The 20,485-nt window shown below is 50.1% G+C and overlaps 11 protein-coding genes across 12 annotated transcripts; 6 read left to right on the top strand and 5 right to left on the bottom strand.

Moving 5' to 3' along the window:
- Nucleotides 1-47: 47 nt before the first annotated feature.
- PV09_04892 (uncharacterized protein) lies at nt 48-1,293 on the top strand. The gene has a single exon (XM_016358326.1). It carries the CDS (start codon nt 263-265, stop codon nt 1,139-1,141), a length of 879 nt encoding a protein of 292 aa, XP_016213944.1. The 5' UTR covers nt 48-262; the 3' UTR covers nt 1,142-1,293.
- PV09_04891 (uncharacterized protein) lies at nt 1,229-2,091 on the bottom strand. The gene has a single exon (XM_016358325.1). It carries the CDS (start codon nt 1,696-1,698, stop codon nt 1,279-1,281), a length of 420 nt encoding a protein of 139 aa, XP_016213943.1. The 5' UTR covers nt 1,699-2,091; the 3' UTR covers nt 1,229-1,278.
- PV09_04890 (uncharacterized protein) lies at nt 2,068-4,019 on the bottom strand. The gene is made up of 3 exons (XM_016358324.1): nt 3,194-4,019; nt 2,664-3,064; nt 2,068-2,607 (listed from the first exon to the last, which is right to left on the bottom strand). Exons 2-3 carry the CDS (start codon nt 3,002-3,004, stop codon nt 2,370-2,372), a joined length of 579 nt encoding a protein of 192 aa, XP_016213942.1. The 5' UTR covers nt 3,005-3,064; nt 3,194-4,019; the 3' UTR covers nt 2,068-2,369.
- A 146-nt stretch (nt 4,020-4,165) lies between these two features.
- PV09_04889 (uncharacterized protein) lies at nt 4,166-5,459 on the top strand. Its single transcript, XM_016358323.1, has 3 exons — nt 4,166-4,725; nt 4,824-5,002; nt 5,077-5,459. Exons 1-3 carry the CDS (start codon nt 4,369-4,371, stop codon nt 5,138-5,140), a joined length of 600 nt encoding a protein of 199 aa, XP_016213941.1. The 5' UTR covers nt 4,166-4,368; the 3' UTR covers nt 5,141-5,459.
- PV09_04888 (uncharacterized protein) lies at nt 5,007-6,350 on the bottom strand. The gene is made up of 2 exons (XM_016358322.1): nt 6,090-6,350; nt 5,007-6,026 (listed from the first exon to the last, which is right to left on the bottom strand). The coding sequence occupies exons 1-2, from the start codon at nt 6,274-6,276 to the stop codon at nt 5,392-5,394; spliced, it is 822 nt and encodes a 273-aa protein (XP_016213940.1). The 5' UTR covers nt 6,277-6,350; the 3' UTR covers nt 5,007-5,391.
- Nucleotides 6,351-6,442: 92 nt separating this feature from the next.
- Nucleotides 6,443-8,938, top strand: PV09_04887. Of its 2 annotated transcripts, XM_016358320.1 has the most exons (3): nt 6,443-6,678; nt 6,740-6,935; nt 7,173-8,938. In XM_016358320.1, exons 1-3 carry the CDS (start codon nt 6,601-6,603, stop codon nt 8,861-8,863), a joined length of 1,965 nt encoding a protein of 654 aa, XP_016213938.1. In that variant the 5' UTR covers nt 6,443-6,600; the 3' UTR covers nt 8,864-8,938. The 2 variants fall into 2 exon arrangements, with proteins under 2 accessions (XP_016213938.1, XP_016213939.1); XM_016358321.1 differs by having other exon boundaries at nt 6,443-6,935.
- A 1,259-nt stretch (nt 8,939-10,197) lies between these two features.
- Nucleotides 10,198-11,981, top strand: PV09_04886 (uncharacterized protein). Its single transcript, XM_016358319.1, has 3 exons — nt 10,198-10,308; nt 10,365-10,874; nt 10,926-11,981. Exons 1-3 carry the CDS (start codon nt 10,276-10,278, stop codon nt 11,775-11,777), a joined length of 1,395 nt encoding a protein of 464 aa, XP_016213937.1. The 5' UTR covers nt 10,198-10,275; the 3' UTR covers nt 11,778-11,981.
- On the bottom strand, nt 11,888-14,786 carry PV09_04885 (uncharacterized protein; the record flags this gene model as incomplete). Its single annotated transcript, XM_016358318.1, has 3 exons — nt 11,888-13,630; nt 13,678-14,316; nt 14,380-14,786. The coding sequence occupies 3 exons, from the start codon at nt 14,784-14,786 to the stop codon at nt 11,971-11,973; spliced, it is 2,706 nt and encodes a 901-aa protein (XP_016213936.1). The 3' UTR covers nt 11,888-11,970.
- Nucleotides 14,787-15,201: 415 nt separating this feature from the next.
- PV09_04884 (uncharacterized protein) lies at nt 15,202-16,210 on the bottom strand (the record flags this gene model as incomplete). Its single annotated transcript, XM_016358317.1, has 4 exons — nt 15,202-15,267; nt 15,324-15,964; nt 16,018-16,112; nt 16,161-16,210. 4 exons carry the CDS (start codon nt 16,208-16,210, stop codon nt 15,202-15,204), a joined length of 852 nt encoding a protein of 283 aa, XP_016213935.1.
- A 521-nt stretch (nt 16,211-16,731) lies between these two features.
- On the top strand, nt 16,732-19,319 carry PV09_04883 (uncharacterized protein). Its single transcript, XM_016358316.1, has 2 exons — nt 16,732-17,941; nt 17,994-19,319. Exons 1-2 carry the CDS (start codon nt 16,940-16,942, stop codon nt 18,831-18,833), a joined length of 1,842 nt encoding a protein of 613 aa, XP_016213934.1. The 5' UTR covers nt 16,732-16,939; the 3' UTR covers nt 18,834-19,319.
- Nucleotides 19,320-19,440: 121 nt separating this feature from the next.
- On the top strand, nt 19,441-20,285 carry PV09_04882 (uncharacterized protein; the record flags this gene model as incomplete). The annotated part of the gene is made up of 1 exon (XM_016358315.1): nt 19,441-20,285. Exon 1 carries the CDS (start codon nt 19,569-19,571, stop codon nt 20,283-20,285), a length of 717 nt encoding a protein of 238 aa, XP_016213933.1. The 5' UTR covers nt 19,441-19,568.
- Nucleotides 20,286-20,485: the final 200 nt, after the last annotated feature.

Here is a 20,485-nt window from a genome sequence, read left to right as displayed (position 1 = left end):
AAAGAACGTCATGTTTGTCGAGGATGGATCTGTGGCCCTGCGTCGTCTGGTGGGACGGCGTCTGCTTAGAAGAGACCGTAGCCCTAACCAGGCTGACCAAGCCGAGACACCGCACCAAACGTTGACAACTCTGCGCGAGGCCGAAGAGAGTAAAAGAAAGTAGTACACGCCTCTACATTCCTCTCTTTTCTCGTTGATCGCCTTCATTCGTATTCTGGCTCCATTTCCTCGTCGAGCACTTGCTCGCACCTCTTCTAGCGCAATGACATCTTCTTCCGGTACAAGCACGCCCAACAAGCCTCCGCTCAAGATCCTCATGTTGCATGGCTACACGCAAAATGGGCCACTCTTCCGCTCCAAGACCCGGGCTTTGGAAAAGAACTTGCAGAAAGCGTTTCCACATCGTTCGGTACAGCTGTCATATCCAACCGCGCCGATCAAACTGTACAAGTCGGACATACCAAACTGGGACGACCCGAACGGCACGGCTGGCTTCGAAAATCAAGACGCTGGAGGAGAGGAGGCGCCAGATGCCTGGGGTTGGTGGAGGCGGAAAGGTGAAAAAGAGCCATACACATACGACGGCATGGAGAATGGCTTTGCGCGATGCGCTGAGGTGTTAAAGGCAGAAGGACCGTTCGATGGAGTAATAGGTTTCTCACAAGGAGGAGCCTTAGCAGGCATGCTGGCATCGGCCTTGGAGCCAGGCCGGCGAGAGGCATTTGAGAAGGCTCAGGCGCACGGCGGCATGCGCTTCCCCGAAGCTCTGGAGGAAGACACTGGATTTGTTACGGACGTGGTGCACCCTCCGTTCAAGTTCGCGGTTTCGTACTCCGGGTTTGGTGCTGGCAACAACGCATTGTATCGGGCCTTCTATGAACCCAAGATCAAAACGCCCATGCTCCACTACATAGGAACTATGGACACGGTGGTAGAAGAAAAAAGGAGTCTGAGGCTTGCTGATGCGTGTGAGGATAGGGGTAAGGAGGGGAGGATAGTATACCATCCTGGTGGACATTTTCTGCCCAGCAGTCAGAGGCAAGTTGTCGCGCCACTATTAGCATTTATCAAAGAAACAGTAGAAGGTCCGGAACAGGGCAAGAAAGAAGAGGACGCCGCAGATATGGACGTTCCCTTTTAGTTGATACCCGATCACAGCCATTGAGCATTGTGACAACAATATCGTGAAGCAAACCATCATAGACTCAAGAACATAGACAAAGATCTGGACATTATCGTTCTATCTCGTATCTGACTATTCTAGTCAATTTTTCAACATCAGCAATTCCTCCACGTCATCTTGTTCCCCATAAGACTTCTCTTGCTCGGCAGCCGACAAGTTCGTCGTAGCCAGACCCCCAACGCAGAAACAAGCAATGTTGAAAGGGAAAGGGCAACAATGCCCCGTCCAGCGAAGATATTGGGGTAGCGTACCCATCCTGGATGGTGGTAGTATGGAACGTGCATCGCTTCTGCAGCAACAAGTTTTGTCGCCGCTGGAATGTTGCCGCGACCTTCAGTCCGTCTTGGACCCTTTACCTTTGGGTAATGGAATGGGAAGTGGGAGAAATCCGTTGATGCTAGTGAGAGCAACCACGTGGGAGGCAAGTCTGCGGGTACGTTTGTCCTCGAGGTTGAGATGTCGGAGACCGTCAATGGGACTGTCAGCTGTTGATTGGAGTGAGATTGGGAATCCATAAAGCCACAGGGGGTTTCGAAGTCCAAGTCTTGATTGTGGCGGAAATTATTGTCTGCTTAAGCTGGCGTGACTAGGACTTGAACGTGTTAACAACTGCCGAAGGGGGCTTTTCTGGTATGCAGGGTAATAATCTTGTTAGAAACAGGCCCTGGGCGGAGTATTTATAATGTGTGTCTGCTCCTTGGTTATACCGTAACCCGTGTACAAGACAACTTACTGAGGCCGGAGCCAGGAATCACGTTCGTGCGATATTGGTACGGTGAAACCTAGCCGAAGAGCTGCAAGCAAACACGCTCTTGGTGACCACGAACAATCGTCGAACCGGGCCAAGGAACATGAACGAGGCAAGCAAGCTTGACCCTATCGGATTTCAGGAATGGGTATTACATTAGGCAAGTAATTTATCTGCCAGAAAGTATACTTTTCAATCTTTCGCCTGGCGATGCGATCCCTTTTCAAATGCCGACTGCTGTCCAAATCTAGCTTCAGATTCTCAAATACATTTTCAAGACAGCGATGCCTTTTTTCTTAATAGTCATACACGCGAAAGTGTATTCTGAAAACAAAGACAGACACATGCATGGATAAACCCGTCGAGCCGAACTGCGCCACGCTTGCTATAAAAGAATGTGTGGTATAATTGGTGGCATGGAAGAAGATTCGCGAAGAACTAGAGCATGAGGCCAAAGCCAACGAAAAGACCACCCACTACGGCAGCAAAACCGTAGGTTGAGGCGATGTTGTAGGCGGCTATCTTCACGGCAGAGCTGGAGTGCGAGTTGCTGCCTGAGCCACCAAACGTATCGAGGCCAGTGGAGGATGCTGTGGAGCTTGTTGCACTGGCGGTAGCTGAGGTGGACGTTACATTGACACGAGTGGGATCCTTAGCACCGCACGGGTGATCTTGTCTGCATAGATATATGAGCACTCCAGAGACAACTATGTTTTGGGTATGCAAACATACCGGCAGGCACTGGCACAAGCATTGTCTTGGCCGCAAGCAGAGACACACTGATTGTTGTACTCGGTGCAGATGAAGTACGGGATCGTTTGCGAGTACTCGCTGGCGTTCGGTGCCAGGCCGCTGGCGCACACGCATGAGTAGTCGAGCGTCTTAGGGTCGCAGGTGTTTGACGCGGTGGACAAGCTGCCAGTAGGGGACTGCTGGGCACACAGCTCAGGGCAAGAGGCCTGCTGGCTGACGCACCACTGGTCCCTCGTAGCAAGTGGCACCGAGTTGGGGTCGATAGTTTGGGCGCTCACGAGAGTGGCAAGGAGAGCTGCGGCAGCGAATGTGAAGCGCATATTGAAGGTCGGCAAAGATGATCTGGAGATTACAACGACGGGAGGAAGCGATAGATGAGGCTGTAGCACAAGTTAACACCATCGATTTCTTTGTCTCCGTCTGAATGGTCACCAGCCCGAGAGATCCAGTGACAGCGTTGATTCTCAGGAGCCATGGCTTATTACGGAAAACCTGGACATGGGACATACCTAAGCTGCACAAAGAGTATTATGCTCTGGACGCGATTGAGAAACGAAAGACAAGCCGCACACCAACGATCGTGCACAGCGAGATCTCTGAAACCAAGACAAGAGATGCAGCAAACGCAAAGGAGGAAGAAGAGAAGAGAATCTGTCGGCGTCTGGGGGAAGGTACAGCGCCGGCAACCGTGCGTATATGAGTGGCGGCTGAAGGCTGGCGAGATCCTCTTTCTCCCCCCCATCACAAAGGCACATCAGCCGAGCACGGACGAATCTGCATCGGCTTTCATGAAGACGGCCGCCGTGCCCTCGTTGCTACAAGGAGGAAGTCAGCTGCATGCCGTGAGCCAGGCTTTCCCTTGCACTTGATGGGAAGACGCGCTATCGTCGCAGAGAGCTTAGGGTTTTGGGCTCCGAGGATGTCGAAGGAGGACAGTCGGTGGTATTTGGGGAATCGTGCATCAGAGCGCCACATGCTTTGGTGTTGCAGGATGACCGGCGTGTGTGATTTGCCAATGGCGCCTCCGCCAGATTGTGCCGGCTAACCTGGTGGAGAAGCGCAGGCGGCGGGCGGTGGACCCGGTGTCGTCGCCAATTGTCCGCACAGTCAAGAGCGTAGCCGATCTCGTCCTAGGCCGACCAGCTGGGTTGGAGTGTGGAAAAAATAGACGGTGCATGGTCGACACAGATGCGATGCATGCAAGCATGTCGAACTGCTGCTGCTCGTCCGGCACGTACGGGCTGTCGCACAGAGCACAAAGCACCCTGCCAGAGAAAACGCTTGGGCCGACCGTTTCGTTGTTTCCAAACGGCTGATGCGCTTCGTGGGCGTTGTGCGGGACTCGAGGAGGACAAAACCGCCTCCCGCGCTCGTGGGAGACGGTGACGATGATGATGTTGAGATTCACGCTGCCCATGCTAGCGGCTTAGTTCACTGCTTGCGACCCAGAGCCGACGAAACGTCTACGTAGTCGGGCTCTGCAATCCTCCAGAGCACCAAATTCTTTTTTATTCTCTCAACCCTCCCTCTCGTGCAACGCCGTTAAAGGCAAATTCCATCCATCGAAGCTTTTCGAAACCAGTACTGGCACACCTCCCAAAAAAAGCTGGAGGGATCCCTGCTCGAGCTTGCATACCCGTTCTATCGATTTCCACAATACCACGCCGTTTCGTGAAAGCTATGCATGGAGGAACCCAACGGCTCGGCGTCGTCTCATGATGGACGATGGCTCAACCCTGCTGCACCATCAGACAAACCGGACGCTGAGGACGGAGGGATGAAGGAGAGCGACGCTCCGCTCGTCTCTCCGCCGTACTGGCAGACTCGTGCTCGGGGCGATTCCCTCCTAAGCGAGGTCGACACCAAGCGATGCTCGGGTCCGATCCGGTTGCGTGACAATACAGAGGAAGAGTCCGACTTGTCCAACGCCTGCTGGGCGCGCTCCGCACGCATCGACGATTATGTCATTGTGTCCGGGTCCGTGTCCAAAGCAGGCCTGGGCTCGTATGTGGTCTGGAACTGCACAGTGGAGACTTTGAACGTACGTTACACCCGGCCCGTATGAGTCGCTTATTTCTGGAATCTGTCCATCATGGATGATGTTCCGTCAAAACTAACGCACCTCTTTGGCCTCTGCAGGGAGGATCATTCAAAATCCGCAGGCGATACTCGGAATTTGACAGACTGCGTAACAATCTGGTCAAGACGTTCCCACACGCGGGAGCCGCGCTACCTGAGATTCCACCAAAGAGTCTTGTGCATCGATTCCAACCAAAGTTTCTGGAAAAGCGGAAGATTGGACTTGCACACTTTCTGAAGTAAGTACTCTCTGTTTGAGTTTTCGGCTCTTTTTTGGCTTCTACGTAGATCTTTACTAACTCTCGTGATACAGTTGCGTTTTGTTAAATCCTGAATTCACAGGCTCACCCGTGGTCAAGGAGTTCCTCTTTGGCTGAATGATATGCTCAACTCGTATCTGGCCAGACTGTTTCCAACGGACCATGCCTTTTGTCACACTTGCTCGTGACTGGTCTTTTGTTGGATAGAGTAGAGATTCATACGCCATCGCCTTTGAGCACCAAGCGCCAGTTCATGCCAACCGGCATCCTCAAATTGTATAGCAATAGGGTATCTCACGTAACGCGGGGTTCTGCCCCAAAGCATAACCATAATCGTAATCAAGCGTCGATTTCCCCACAGCACAAACTCACGTGGCTCGAGCAGCATTTCTCCAATACCTGCTCTCATAGTTGACGAGCATGGCGGTATCATAGTCTTCCTGTTGCCAACCCCCAAAATCCTCAAAGTCGCCTTCCTCCTCTCGCGCTTTCTGCTCCTCATCCAAGTGCTTCAAATTGAGCACCACATCGTTCCACGCCTCTTCTTGCTGTTTCCTTGCAAACGGAATCTTAGGGGTGCCATGGCCGCCATTGATGAGCAGCTTGCGCATAGCCCGCTCTGCTAGGACGCCTTCCTCGGTTGCCCGCTCACGAATCCTGCGAGGATCGTTTTCGCGTGTTGTGAAGATAGGCGTGTGCTGATAGGTGTGTTTGCTTGGTAGGTCTGGTAGATGAGCTGGCATCCATTTTTTCCTGGAGCCGGTATCCGCAAGCTGCCCTCCAAGAACGCCCTCCAGGTGCTCCACTGATGGATCGTCGTGTGCCGCTGATGCAATGGGAGGCTGTGTTATGTGTGGTGGAAGTTTCAGCTTGATATGCTCCAGCAGCTGGTGCGGGTATATATTTAAGTCGGCAAGCGCTCTGATAAAGTCTTGGGGAATGGGCTGCGTCCTTCGGCTGCTTTGCATGCTCCCACGTACGATTTGTAGGAAGTGTAGCATGTCTAGATGAAGTCAGTCAGCATGGCAAGAAAGCCAAACGTGTCTGTACTCAGAGAGCATCTCACATTCTTCCACTCTTGCTCTGAATGCTTCCAGCGCCGCCGGCTTGACGCTGTCAAAGCCCACGGCAGAAAGTGCGAGCGTGATCGAGCGCAATAGCTGCGCGTCGAAGAAGCTTTCATCTTGCGCGCCGCTCAGACATTCGACGCCGAGATCCTGTCTTATCGTCGTGGCATGGTGTACAACTGGCATATCGAGCTCGTAAGCTGTGTCTTATGGCGTAACAATTAGCACATGTCGTAATGAGTGGCAGGATCATGATGAACATTGCATGGCCATGTGGAATTTTGAGCTTTGACCATCATGCGTTCAAAGTGAACGCGTAGCCATGCGAGGCCTCCGCTGAAACTGCGATATTTGTATGCAACCAAACCTCCATGCTTGCTGGCTGCCACAACGGCTGCATTGGATTCGTCTTGCCTACGCTCAATCCAAGAATGCGGTGGTAATCTCCTCTTATCAGTGAGATAAGGCTCCCCCCCCCAATGCGGGCAGGCAGTCCTAGTTGAAGCGCGCATGGCTCCGATCACCCCGATCACTCCGAGTGACTTTGGTGACAAGTCCAGGAAAAATCTTCTCCAGATTCTGGAAACGGTACGCTTTACTAAGGGAAGGTGATGGCATATGAGATCTGACCTGGCTTTGGTTCACGCAGGTCCGAGGCAAGAAGAATCTCGTGATAGAAAAGTCACTTGCGGGACCGCTAGGACTTTTCGTCAAATTCTCAACGTTGCAAGAGTATGGAGTCGATCGCGTATTCTTTCTTGAGAATGACAACGTCGACTCGTCGCAGAAGAACGTCTTCTTTCTTGCAAGAGGAGAGAAGGCGAAGGTGGTGACGACAGTGGCTGGTATGTGACGATTCCGTTTATTCAATGCTGTCCTCATAGCCGAAGCAAAAAGAACCACCAGCAACAAGCAGATTCATTTTTATGGCTGTTCAAAGTAGGCTATGCAGAAAGTCTCATACTCTGCCTAGTCAGTCTTAAAGCCTAGATTGAGAAACGAAAATAAATGTAGCATGTTCATTAGCCTTCCTGCTTGTCCCATGAAGGATTTGTTATCAGAATCGTGCTAACATATTCCAGAACAACTCAAGCGATTAAGACACAATGGCCAAATTGAGCACGAGTTCGTGGTCATTTGGACACCTCGACGAACACTTATGTCGGATCAAATACTTGAGGACACTGGTGTTCTTGGTGAGGCGACGATTCATGAATATCCTCTGCAATTTTTGCCGCTAGCTGAGGATGTACTTTCTCTTGAATTGAATACTGCCTTTTCCGACTTATATCTCTGGAAGGATCCCAGCTCAATATATGCATCGGCAAAAGCACTTATGCAGCTGCAACAGCAGCATGGTTTATTCCCGCGCATTACTGGCAAAGGTGACAATGCAAAACGTCTTGCAGATCTCCTGTTACGAATGAGATTAGAGCTCAACGCCGGAGGTAGTGAAGGCGGCTCTCCTTTCGAACTAGCGCCTAGCCAGTCCATCGAGAGTTTAATCATTATAGACAGAGAAATCGACTTTCCAACGGTGCTCATGACACAGCTAACATACGAAGGTCTTCTCGATGAAATATTCTCGATAGACTCGAACCACGTTGAGGTTGACTCTACACTGCTGGGCAACACCCCAGCAGCTCAGCCTAGTTCATCCACCAATGCTGCTGCGCAGTCTACGAAGCGAAAGGTTCAACTGGATAACGCAGACCAACTGTACAGTACCCTTCGAGACACGAATTGCGCCGTTGTTGGACCGATGCTGAACAAGGTGGCTCGAAAGTTACAAAGTACGTATGACAGTCGAACAGCTGCAAAGACGACGTCAGAATTGCGAGAGTTCGTGGCCAAATTGCCTGGCTACCAAGCTGAGCAAGCGAGTCTGAAGTTGCACACAAGTCTCGCTGAAGAAGTCATCAAACAAACAAGATCAGACATCTTCTCAAGCTTACTCGAGGTGCAACAAAATATCGCCGCAGGCGCCGACCCTACTACACAGCATGAAATGATAGAGGAGCTTATAGCGCGAGATGTACCCCTTGAAGCTGTGCTTCGCCTTTTGTGCATCGAGTCTACATTCAGCAATGGCATACGACCACGAGATTTGGAAACTTTTAAGCGAGCAATCATTCAGGGTTATGGACACCAGCACTTACTCACTCTAGCCTCGTTGGAAAGAATGGGCCTGCTTATTCCCCGGATTGGTGGTGGACTGGTGGGCGCTGCAGCAGGGCCGCTCGGCAAGACCACAAATTACAATGCCGTACGGAAAAGCCTACATTTGATTGTGGATGAGGTTAATGAGTCTGAACCTGATGATGTAGCGTATGTGTTCAGCGGTTATGCGCCCCTGAGCGTACGTTTGGTGCAGTGTATACTCCAAAAGCAGTACATTTCATCTCTGACCACGAAACGCGGGGCCAACACACCCGTTGCTGCGGCCTCAACAGCTACGCAAGGCTGGCGGCCTTTCGAGGATGTGGTGAGGCAGATTCGCGGGGCAACTTTTGACGAGGCACAGTTGGGTGAGGAGAAAGCGGTCAGGGCAAGGCAAATATTGAATGGTTCAGGGACGGCGGATAGCGGAAAGACTGTAGTTGTATTCTTTCTGGGGGGTGTCTGCCGCGCTGAGATCTCAGCGTTACGATTTGTAGCAAAGCAGCTGAAAGAGGAAGGGAAAGGCAGGAAATTGCTGATTTGCACAACTGGTATTTTGACAGGAGACAGAGTTGTAGGCTCGGCTGTCGAGAGACGAGATTTTACGATCTAGAATTGTAATAGTAGTTTCAATATGGTATATACTAGCCACCATGGCAGAAAATATACTCGAGTCTATGCGCATACATCGAAGATGGCTAGTGCCAACGTGACAAGAACCTTCCGAATGCTAAAGATGCAAAGTATGGAATGCGTCTGCGAAAACTTTCTACAATATTGCTTAGTTAGCTAGATATCAGCTGGAAACACAAGAAATGTAGATTGAGGGAGAGTAAGTATCAGCAACCCGATTTATAAGCATCGACAGACGAAGCATTTCGCCAGCGCATCAAGCAGGACACATATGACGATGCGGGCCGCGAGCTGCCAGCGTAGAGGCTTCATCCATACCTTTTCCGGCTCTTCCTATTACGAAGTTGAAGGGTGTTTGCAACAATGCATCTCATCATGTATAAAGCAAGCAGGGGAGAAAACAATTGACACGTACCTCAGTACAATCCGCGGAATCTCTCTGATGGACTGTGTACATGGACGAAGCAACAGAGGAAGAGCGAGAGAAGTGAGCTCGTTTGGTCGGGATGAAGACATTGTTCACACGCGTGCCGATCCAAGCGTGTCATGCTGGAGTCCCCATGATGGTCGGGGATGATTACTTTCGAGGACAAACGTTTGGCGAGACTTTTTTCTTTCAATGAAGAAAGTTCTTGTGCTTTGCTGGTTTGGTACGGCGGTGTGTTCAGGCAATATACGAGGGAGCGTGTGCGCCGTGCGTCGTTTTGGCAGGACGCATTTTGCAGCATCGAGAACAGCTCGCAAGATGTTCGCAAAATTCGTGAAATGCTGGGATGTTTCTAAACGCTCTATGACGTCTTAATTTTAGCTTGTAATCCATTCAGAAGTTTGTAGCTGTGATCCACTTGGCCCAAAGCTGCTAGCAATGACGCCACGGGATATGTAGCGTTGTACATGCTTTGTACCAATGTCATCTAACTGTTGTAGTCACCGCAGTATGAATCGCCTTTTCGAGAAATGCTAACATGGATTTTGAAAACATAATGAGTACCAATTTGGTGTATCTCCTTGACAAGATTTGTCTGTGGATAAGATGAAGAAGCCGACGCAAGGATGAACGAACCGGGAAAGATAGTCATAAGCGCGAGTCGTTCATATACATTTTGAGCTCAAATCCACTCAAGCGTTCGTTAACAGATTTTGTATTTCAACCTCTCTACGTACCGAAACGCAAAGCTAAATAAGCGCTACTCCCAACGAAAGAGATGGAGAATTGAGTCAAGACATAAGGCTGAAAGGCTGTAATAACCTGATCAGGCTAGTTACTAACTCACGTTCTGGCCCCACGTCATACTCGACCTTGATGAGTGTCGTACGATGCATTGCATGGATTGATGCATTTATACAAAGTCTACAACCAATAAACTCCATCAATACCTTTAAGACATCAAGATGACTTCCGATGATCAGCACTTCCTTGATATCGTATGCAAATCTGACTTCGCGCACCTTCAATATGCTTGTCTACTAATGCTTCATAGCTCAGCAGCGTTTCCAAGGACATCCGGAAGTTCAGCGCGAATGCCTTTGATGCTGCCGACAGACAGATAGATGCCGTCGCATCATCTATAAAAGGCGCACTCGATTCAAAATCATGGCTGCCGCAGTCAATGAGACCCGAACCGCCGCCAACGAAACTTGCTCCTACCGCCGGCTACTGGGATAGAGTTGTCGACTGGATATCAAAGCACAAGGCCATTACCGCCGCTGCCATAGCTTTCGTTGGGACCGGAGGTGCTCTCATATACTACCAGAGCAATGTGCACAGTAGGAGGCGGAGGGCAAAGCGAGCGTCTAATGGGGCGAGAAAAGAGGTGGTGGTAATCGCAGGCCCAGCGGGAAGTCCTGTGACGAAAAGTTTGATGCTGGATCTGGAGAAGAGAGGGTTTATCGTCTATGTGGTCATACATACACTGGAAGAAGAAGACATGATCAAAGCCGATGGCGCAGGGAGGACCGATATACGTCCATTCCTTATCAACATCGCAGACGTACGTGTTATGTGTTGTCTTTGATTCATGCATGCTGACATGGCGGAACAGCCGAGCGAGACACAAGAGGCAATGCAACGATTCAAAAACCTACTTCTGAGTCGCCACCATGCATTCCCAGGCGCATCGCCTCACCAGCTATCGTTCGCCGGCCTGATCGTCGCTCCAGACCTCAACTATCAGTCTGGCCCAGTAGAAACAATAGCACCTCAACTTTGGTCTGACGCCCTGAACACCAAAGTTGTGGCAACAATAACCATCGCGCAAGCCTTTTTGCCCTCCATTTGCGAATTCAAGGCTCGACTGCTGGTTCTCACGCCGAACGTCGTAGCTTCGCTCAAGCCAGCCTTTCATGGCATGGAAAGCACGATCGTAAACGCTCTAGACGGGTTCACGACAACGATGCGACGCGAACTGTCGACCCTCGGCATCTCGGTGTCGCAGATCCGTCTCGGCAATTTCGACTTCAGTCGTGACGGGGCGAGGAACCATCTCCAGACTATTTCTTCGTCGCGGACGCTGGCTTGGCCGCTCAATGCCCGTCGACTGTACGCGCAGAACTACATCAACCAGAGTCGGATAGCGGAAGGCCAAGGTCTCTTCAGTGGCGGCGAGAACGGCAGCATTGCAAAGGCTACGTCGCCGCGGGAACTTCATCACACGGTCTTCGATGCGCTAACGCAGTCGCGCCCGAAGAAGGTGTATCGAGTTGGCAGAGGTAGCTTGGCATACGATATCGTTGGCCATTGGGTACCCGGCGGACTTGTCGGGTGGGTGCTGGGCCTGCGGAAAGTAAGTCTGGAGGAAATCAATGGACCTGCAGCAGGTTCGGGGATCGAAGACAGCTTCCACTTAACCGCGCACAGTTGGGAAAAAATCGAACGCGCGCAACCGGCCATCTGAGATTGTGTTTGCCCAACATTTTGATGATCCAAATTTGATGTACTATAGCTCTGACGATATCCACTACGCTTCCGACCATTTGAATATGAGGGACAAATCCATGCACAAAGCAATAGGGATCATACTAAAATTATCGCTACCTTTTTATCCTCGCTAAGCCATAATGCAGAAAACTAAACGTTTGATAAAAGTACTACTCAAAGTCCTCAAAAGACACACCGTCGTCTGTCAGACTCGAGCTTCGTCGCAAATCCCTTATGATGCTCCTAAGTGTAGCGGTGCTGATCTTCCGCCCATGCCTTAATGCCGTCTCAAGGATCCCCTCAATCTGCGGGTCGTAAGTGTCCACGTGCTTGTCACCATTTTCTCCAGCTTTTTCGTTTGGCATTCTCGAAGGTTTGTTCCATTTCGAGGAGCGTCGAATCTGCTGCCAGATTTTTCTTGCCTCTCCCTCATCTGCCTCTGCCGACGATCTGCTGTATCGCGGATGATTCCATACGAAAACAGTGGATGTGTCTAGGCTTTTTTCGTCCTCGGTGTAGAGGGGATTCGGAACCTCCTTCAAATACTCCTCGACAGTAATGTTTTCATTGTATGTCCGTCGGCTTTTTTCAAGATAATCCGAAGACAGGAGATAATCAATGAAGGTTGGATCTCCGAGGAGTGCAATGCGATGCCTGAGCCGCCGCTTTAGAGCATCTACAAAGCCTTTTACACCCTCAGACAGCGTCTCAGATTCAACCTTCTCCAGATCAAGTAATGCCTCCGCAGGCGGCTTAGCTGCCGCTTTGCACAGTGCAAGTTGCTTCTGGACGCGTGGGTTACGTTTCAACAGAGACAAATCTTTGCGTACCTGTAAGTCAAGCTCCTCATTCGTCGTTGAGGGAAGATTCCGCGACAACCAGCAGCTTTCGCGTACTTCAAGCCGAGTGCTTTTGGGGAAGAAACTATGGTTATAGGTGATGTGTACTTCGAAAAGCTCGCTGAGATGGTTTCCAAGGGTCAATTCTAGCTCTGACATGGCGTCTACTATGGAATGATGACGTGAGCTCCCAAACTCAGAATTGGATCCAATGGAGAACCTCGGATCGAGCGGATTGATTTGAACTCGGATAGGTATCGACACCATTTGACCGGGCAAAAGGGTTTGATACGACAAACTACCGTTTATCTCTTGAATTTTGGCACCATCACTCTCATTGATGGTGATAGACAGGTTGCTTACGCTGCCAGCATTTGCTTGAGATTTCGAATACAGTATGGCGTCTGATAGTGAGTGCGAACGGTGGCTGCTACAGTCGCTGGCCAGGCAACATGTGGAGTCGATCAGCCAGCCGCTAACAGTGTTGTCCTCTTGCTCAAGATTATCATGTGAATAGGTAGAATCTCGCACATGTTTCAACTGCGTTGCCCTCGTGGTGACAAGCTGTTTTCGAACCTTATCCGAATATGGAATTAGGCTAGGATTGACCATGTGTACGCGAAAACCTTCCAATCGTTGCTGAAAACACTCGGCTATGCCGAGACAGCTTGAGGAGATTATAACGATGTCTTCTGCTATTAGAGGCACCATCTGCTCATCGTGTGATCGTATTGCGCGAAGATCCTGAACTGCTTGTATATATGCATCCTGGACGCGGAAGCTGTCTCTTGACCGTTGCGAGACCTCGTCAAGCTTCGATCGAAGTACTGGGATGCTCAATGGCACAGCTACAGAAATAGCGCAAATTTCTGTTATATTTGATGCTGACGTGCAGTACACACCCAGGTGATCGACCCCTTCTTTCAACGAGGCAGCAAGAGACATAATCTCGAGACACATTTTCTTGACGTCTTTTCGAGTTGCTAGGCGCCTGAAGATCTTAGTTGTCGTTATAGGGCTGAAAGCATGACAACTCACGAGTTATCCAAAACGATGGCAACTGCGATTGCATTGTTATCATGAGATGTGCCTGAAGAAAATTTCGGGAGCTCTACGTGGATTTGAACGACAGCCCAAAGTCTTTCATTCGAAGTCGAAGTTGCTTCATCTAACTCAGCTTTTGCAGTAACACGTAGTCGTACTGGAAGCCGGAGCGAGAGCGGCCATGGTTCATGGCCATACATCGATCCTGAGGCCGGCCATGAGACGCTTCTCTGTCTATTTTGTGGATGCACATTTGGTACTTGTTGCGTGCTTGCTGCCAGCACTGGTTCCGGAAACAAGATTTCATCAGGGAGTTCATCCAGATGATTGAGTAGCTGTTCATTTATGAGCGTTACACGCTCACCGCTGTTACCAGGGTGAAAATATGGCTCAATGGATCCATTTGTATGCCTTGCATCAATTGGCGGTACACCAGCATTGATCTTCTCAATCCATGCCTCTACGCGCTTGGTATCTTCATGAAAAAGTTCCGCACTCTGCTTTCTCTTGTGCATGGTGCCAACAACCTTTGAGATCAGTTGGCGAGCCGAATGCTTTCGCGTTTGAAGAGCAGTATGGGATGTATCGTCAGTAAGATCGCCGGAAGGACTCCTTTTTTGTGGTCTTTCACTCCTGACGGTGATTTCAGCACTGCCAAATAGTTGAACGGTTTGAGGGGATTGGTAAACGTCATACAAATTGTGTGATGAGACATCCCCAACTTGTCCCAAAGGCCCTGTATGCGTAATACTAGATGATTTGATATCGATGCTTAAGTAGTCTAGGACTTCGTCGTGCTCGACCTCGGCTATCGAAACATGAGTGGCAAGACCTCTTGATCTGTTCTTCTTTACATGCAATGAAGAACAAGAGCTATGTTTGCCCTTTCGAAGTGCTTTGAGACTTTCCTGCGCTGAACTATTGAGCAGGTGCTGCGATGAGAGGCCCTTTTTGAGTCCTAATGCAACGACTTTGAGCGAAGAGGACCGTTTGCGGGGACGTTGGACGTTTTGATCTCGCACCGAAAGCGAGACTAGAGACGGTGCCTTTGGTTCGATGGGCCAGACCTTTCCCTTTGGCTGGCGTTGGTACTGTGAGCTCATTGTTGCATAGCTCTAGACCACGTCGCGTCTGTAACTTTTCTCAGGGTCTTCAGACACTTCGGAAGCCTTCTCGCGCTGTCGTCTGAACCAACAAGAAGAAAAAATTGATTTGAGCCAATGAATAGCTCTTCCGAGATGGAGGGCAAAGTATACTGCGAAAAATGTGAGAATCACCAAGAGGAACAGAGGCACAGCAACAAGCGCAAGGGTGATCCAGTCAGAGCGGGATTGATTGTCCAGCATACTGATGATATGTCGGTGAAATAAGTTTTTATTTGCTGCGATTAGAGAACAAGCTGGAGAATTGAGTTGGTAGCAACCACATGGTCGTTGCTGCCAGCTGGTCATTTTGAGGTGGGAGTCGTGGTTGCGTTGGTAGAGCATTGCACAAAAGGAAAGGCCCGCCTACATCCTGTTATGACTTTAATATACGCGCTTTGATCTTCTGGAGAGCTTCGTCCGGCATTTCAGCGAATCGTATCTGAATCGCATCAATAAGAGTGGATATGCAGTGTGGGCTTTGACCCCGGAACCTACCACATCGTCCCCAGCGCCAGCGCTTCCGTACAACATACCCTCACTAAGCGTACTCTGCACCCCGCGCTTCACCCTCTCCTCCCAAACGCCTTCCCAGTTCCATTCACCAGGTTTCCTTGCCCGACTTGTAGAAGGCTCGGGACTGGTAGTGCGACTCTGAGTCGCACTTGAGAGTTGATCACGCCCCTTGAACGCCCTGTAAGCGTGATACGCACCCGGATTAGCAGCAGCGCTCAAGGGAATTGAGTCAAGCAATTCCTCGCTGCTGAAGGCCTTTCGCATGTATTCTAGCACGTCGTGCATAGTCACGTCAAGAAGTGGTCGCGTCGTAGTTGAGGAGCCGAATGTAGACGACGAACCGTCAGATTTTGGGGATCTAGCCAATTCCAGTGATACAGTCCGCTCGCGGCCAAACCATTGTGGAAACCCGTGTCGCAGACTGAACCCTCCGGGAGGTAATCGTTCAAAGTCGGTAGCACTGACAGTTTCTGTGTCGGAAGTGCTTGTTGTGTATGTATAAGTGGTCAACGGAGTAAGTAGCGGATGAAATATATCCGACGCAAATGTTATCAAGGGTGGTGATGAGGGGAAGGGGTTAGGGAATGAAATTTGAAAGCGAAGTACGGCACCCTTGTACGGTCCTTCATAGCACGTTAGGAACAAAGCAATGTCCGGCAACGGGGCCTACTACTACCTTCGCGAACGAAAAGAACACCGGACCATAACGAAGGATCACCTGGTGTGATGGTTACATATAGCCCCTCTGGAGAGGCATGCTTCAAACTGGCGCTGGTCGACGATGAGTTTGATGTTTGTGAGCGACAGAGACAATCTTACAATTCAAGCAGAAGGCTCTGCTTTGCTAGTGAAGGGACGTTAGTAGACATGATGGGACATGAAATCGTGGTTAAGACTGGGTGTCTTTGATGTCTACGATCAAGCAACGCTGGGAGATGAGTCGTGCTTTGAAATTTGAACCAATCAAAGCACGACTAGTTTCTAGTAGGTCTGTTCCTGGCCGTGTTTGAGAGCGCTGTAACAGAAAACGAGGAATCTCTCGATTTCGAGATGCACTTCACGGTGCATGGCAGGCTCAGTAAAGAATCACAACTGGACTTTCGATTGACGAGGCAAACCGGTATGGTTGGGGAAGGGTGTTTTCTGAGCGAGCCAATTCCGTGCCCCAAATGGCTGGAGAGAATACGGAGGTACAGAGCGTTCAACACGCACCAACTGACGTTTTGGTGAGTCAGACTTGGAAAGAGAGCCCTTCGCCTCGTGGGAAATTCTCTTGCGTTCAATCTCGCACTTTTTCATCGGGTGGCCAATCCCCGGCCCTTTCTTGGGAACGATTAGTGTGCGAGGTGTGGTCATTCTGCAAGCATATTACCGGATTGGGCGCGCGTGTTGTTTCCCATGACAACACCCGCACATCTCTCGTCTTCCCACCTCCTCCCATATCGCGACGGATACATGACCTTTTTTGGTTCAAAAGAACATCGATACGACAGCTGCTTTGTACCGCAATCATATGGACAGGTGACGACGATTCCCGCACTCGCTACGACCAGCACAACGATCTAGGACAACGGAGCACGGCTGGCTCGCGCTCAACAATGGCTGCGATTTCACCCACACCGCTTCATGCATACGGCAATGGCAGGCCTGGAAGACACCCTTCGGCGCGCTCAATAGTACGAAGAGATTCACCTTTATCGGCCTTGTCGCACTCTCAAGGTTTCTCCTCCGGTGCTGCGCCATTGCGGAGCATGGGCGTCGGCGAAGTATCAGACGACGATACTCGAGACATCCAACCACCACCGGTGTTGAGTGCACTAGGCCGCTCTGTTCTGGGCGAGTCACAACCAAGTGATGCATCACCCAAGCGGCAGGTTCGACCGCAAAGACTACGCATATCAAGGAACAATTCGGCATCAAACACTCCGGCAAAACAGGAAAGCACAACACCTGCTCCGTCGCTTCGAGTGCGGCGAGTTGGGTTAGCAGGCCCTCCAGTGAGGAGGGCGGCAAGGAGGACTCCGCAGGGAGAAGACGAGCTCCCAAATTCTCATTATGATGCTCCACCAACGCATGACCAAGAAAATCTCCCAGCATCAATACCCAGGCCCGTCGCGAAGGACTATGCGAAGCCCGATCCTGGTTCTGTCGCTAAGCTCCAAGACTCTCTCAAGAGAGTATCTATACAACGTGATGGAGAGCATGAGCCGGCACCGCTAGCGCCCAAGTCAGTCAATACGCCTCTACGGCCAGCGCCGCCGCCACCCCCACCAAAAATGTCGGTACTTGATGCAGCGACCAAGAACGCCGGTGCATCGACGACAAAAGAGAAGAAGAGACGGGCAGTCTTCAAAGTGAACGGCAAGGTTTACACGCAACTTGTTCGGCTGGGCAAGGGTGGCAGCTCAGATGTTTACCAAGTCATGGCTGAGAACAGCAAGATGTTCGCGCTCAAAATGGTTAAGCTCGAGGGGGCAGATGAGTCTGCGGTTATGGGCTACAAGGGTGAGATAAATCTTTTGCGAAAGCTGAAGAACGAGGAGCGGGTAGTACAGCTCTTTGATTATATGATTGATGAGGAAAAGCAAAGGCTCTACGTTGTATGTTGCGCTTCCCAGGTCTAAAGCCATAATATGCTAATGAATTCCACAGCTTATGGAGTCTGGCGAGACCGATCTTGCCAAAGTCCTTCGTGTCAAATTGGAAGGCGATCCCAACAGCTCCACCCATGGCAGACTTGACATACCTTTTACTCGATACTACTGGCAAGAAATGCTCAAATGTGTGCAAGCGGTCCACCGACATAATATTGTACACTCGGATCTTAAACCAGCCAACTTCGTCCTCGCTGGTGGAATGCTTAAGCTTATCGACTTTGGCATCGCGAACGCTATTGATATCGATAACACGGTCAATGTTCATCGTGACTCGCACATTGGAACACCGAATTATATGTCTCCAGAATCTTTGCAAGACAGCAGCGCCACAGAGGCTGCCAAATCAAATAGTTCAGGAAGTAATGTCCAAGTCAGTATGGGGAAGCTGATGAAATTGGGGAAGCCAAGCGATGTCTGGAGTCTCGGCTGCATTCTATACCAGATGGTGTATGGCAAGCCACCGTTTGCTCACATTCCGAACCCGATCCACAGAGTTATGGCCATCATCAACCCAAAGGTTGAAATTCAGTATCCTTCCACTGGGGTTGGCGGAGTCAAGGTACCGCCAGAACTCAAGGAGACTCTTAAGGCGTGTCTGAACCGCAACCCGGCTGCGAGACCTAAAATAGAAGATTTGCTCTCGGACTCGAATGGCTGGATGCACCCAGAGTCCAACAAAGACTTGCGGATATCTGAAGAGATGCTGCAGTATATCATCGATATTGTTGCAAAAAGGTTTAGGGCGAAGGACCAGCCGCCTCCCTCTGACCACGAGATCAAGACTTATGCCCCAAGCTTCTATGCGAAGATAAGAGAGCTTACCGAAGGTGATTGAGTCATGATCGATCCTGAGTCACTACGCGTGCTGTTTGGATAATGTGTTCTTGATCATGGCAAGCTTGCATTCTTGGAAACGCCTTGGTGCCGTTGATTTGCACTAGACCGAAAGACGAAGGTGCTATGTTACTACAGTCGCGTCTTGAAGTTCCATTCTATTACATTAGCTTTGGCGTCCGTTGGCTGATTCTTCATTCTTTGATGCAGGGCATGTGCGCATTGGGCGCTCCTCGTGCCAACTTCTGTACATATATCATGTAAAGTGTCAATTCGAATGCACGTGCTTCATGAAAGCAGCATCCACAGATTAAATAGCGCTGGTGCTATGGTCTTCCGTTGCCCTGAGTCTTTTGAGGATTTCGGAGGCGCACGCACAGCCTCACCTTTCGTCTGCAAAGCACCAAATCCATATTAGCGCATTGATTTCCATTGACGCCTAGTCACCGCATGTGTCAACAAACGCTGAAATAAATAATGAGTTGATTGCCTGTATTCTTGTAGCGTTCTTGCACCACTTTATTCCTTTCTCAAATTTAGGATCATTTTCTTCGTCTAAAACATCAGTATCAAGCCAAAGCATAGTGAGAGGTTCTTCAACAGGCACCAAGAGTTTTGGTTCATATAGTACTGTTTTTCTCATGTATATCGGGCATGACTTATTTTGAAAATAGTACTTATTCTCATTTGAACGAAAAAGCAGCAGGCCAGAAGAGTACGACTGAAGCTATCAATCATGTTCCCTGAGAGAATACCGGAAGTTGATTTAGGAAAGAGAGTGCCATTGTGGCCTCTGAGGGATTTGGAAGCAAGCGAGGATAAGCAGGCTGCTTCAGAGTACGAGTCTAGTGCTGTGAGGCATGGAGCAAGAGTAGCCGTGGAAGATCTCTACCTCGAAGATTTACTCTCAACTTCAGGTGATAAACACAGCCCGACACGGCCAACCGTCTTCGGCGAGAGGCTATCAGTGGCTCAAGCCTCAGTGCTTCAAACAGCGGAACTATTGGAGCTCCTTCTCTCATTTCTTCCCAGTGCGACGCTTTGGCAAGCACGATACGTGTGCAAGTCATGGAGAGAGCTCATCGAGACTTCGCCGATGTTACGAAGAAACCTTGGATATACCTCGACACTTCCGCCCCAGGCACCAACAAGAGAAACGGCAATTCACACAGTGTTCAAAATCAATCCAGTACTTGAATCGCTAAACCTGGTAAAGACGAACCGCAACCTGTTCAAGATTGCCGACTTTAACTTTCCAGCTCGTTGGCGGACTGTGAAAGCGGCGTGGCGCGATTTGCAACTTTGTGAGCCGCCCATTCAGAGAGTGTTCCTAGCCAGCGCGTGGCTGGACAAATATCTCGAGTGTGAGTCAGGTCTTACCGCGGGGATGATAGCCGATCGGGTTGAACTTTCTCGAGTTGGCACACTATCCAGCGTGCATACCTGCTGGTAGACTCTGCGAACATCATTGGCGTGAGGTTTAAATGAAGAGACGCAAGGAAATGATCAAGAAAGGCAGTAAATGCTCAAGGCGTAGATGCAACAAATACGACATTCTGTTTATTGCACTAAAGCACCATCTGATTCGAAATCGTGTAGATATTTCTCTTATTTGCGAGTTAGTCTGTAGAACGGATGATATCACGTAAATAC

The sequence above is a fragment of the Verruconis gallopava genome, assembly GCF_000836295.1.
Source record: "Verruconis gallopava strain CBS 43764 unplaced genomic scaffold supercont1.14, whole genome shotgun sequence".
NCBI lineage: Eukaryota > Fungi > Ascomycota > Dothideomycetes > Venturiales > Sympoventuriaceae > Verruconis > Verruconis gallopava.
Note: the sequence above shows the minus strand (reverse complement) of the source record. Positions and strands in the feature narration are given on the sequence as shown.

Bases quoted from the DNA above. Each gene is read 5' to 3' on its own strand.
- PV09_04892 (XM_016358326.1), top strand. From the start codon at position 263: ATGACATCTTCTTCCGGTACAAGCACGCCCAACAAGCCTCCGCTCAAG.
- PV09_04891 (XM_016358325.1), bottom strand. From the start codon at position 1,698: ATGGATTCCCAATCTCACTCCAATCAACAGCTGACAGTCCCATTGACG.
- PV09_04890 (XM_016358324.1), bottom strand. From the start codon at position 3,004: ATGCGCTTCACATTCGCTGCCGCAGCTCTCCTTGCCACTCTCGTGAGC. The intron at 2,608-2,663 runs GTATGTTTGCAT...ATATCTATGCAG, and splicing joins GCTTGTGCCAGTGCCTGCCG to ACAAGATCACCCGTGCGGTG.
- PV09_04889 (XM_016358323.1), top strand. From the start codon at position 4,369: ATGGAGGAACCCAACGGCTCGGCGTCGTCTCATGATGGACGATGGCTC. The intron at 4,726-4,823 runs GTACGTTACACC...TGGCCTCTGCAG, and splicing joins GCACAGTGGAGACTTTGAAC to GGAGGATCATTCAAAATCCG. The intron at 5,003-5,076 runs GTAAGTACTCTC...CTCGTGATACAG, and splicing joins GGACTTGCACACTTTCTGAA to TTGCGTTTTGTTAAATCCTG.
- PV09_04888 (XM_016358322.1), bottom strand. From the start codon at position 6,276: ATGCCAGTTGTACACCATGCCACGACGATAAGACAGGATCTCGGCGTC. The intron at 6,027-6,089 runs GTGAGATGCTCT...GACTTCATCTAG, and splicing joins CAGAGCAAGAGTGGAAGAAT to ACATGCTACACTTCCTACAA.
- PV09_04887 (XM_016358320.1), top strand. From the start codon at position 6,601: ATGGCTCCGATCACCCCGATCACTCCGAGTGACTTTGGTGACAAGTCC. The intron at 6,679-6,739 runs GTACGCTTTACT...TGGTTCACGCAG, and splicing joins TTCTCCAGATTCTGGAAACG to GTCCGAGGCAAGAAGAATCT. The intron at 6,936-7,172 runs GTATGTGACGAT...AACATATTCCAG, and splicing joins GGTGGTGACGACAGTGGCTG to AACAACTCAAGCGATTAAGA.
- PV09_04886 (XM_016358319.1), top strand. From the start codon at position 10,276: ATGACTTCCGATGATCAGCACTTCCTTGATATC. The intron at 10,309-10,364 runs GTATGCAAATCT...AATGCTTCATAG, and splicing joins ATCAGCACTTCCTTGATATC to CTCAGCAGCGTTTCCAAGGA. The intron at 10,875-10,925 runs GTACGTGTTATG...ATGGCGGAACAG, and splicing joins TCCTTATCAACATCGCAGAC to CCGAGCGAGACACAAGAGGC.
- PV09_04883 (XM_016358316.1), top strand. From the start codon at position 16,940: ATGGCTGCGATTTCACCCACACCGCTTCATGCATACGGCAATGGCAGG. The intron at 17,942-17,993 runs GTATGTTGCGCT...TGAATTCCACAG, and splicing joins AAAAGCAAAGGCTCTACGTT to CTTATGGAGTCTGGCGAGAC.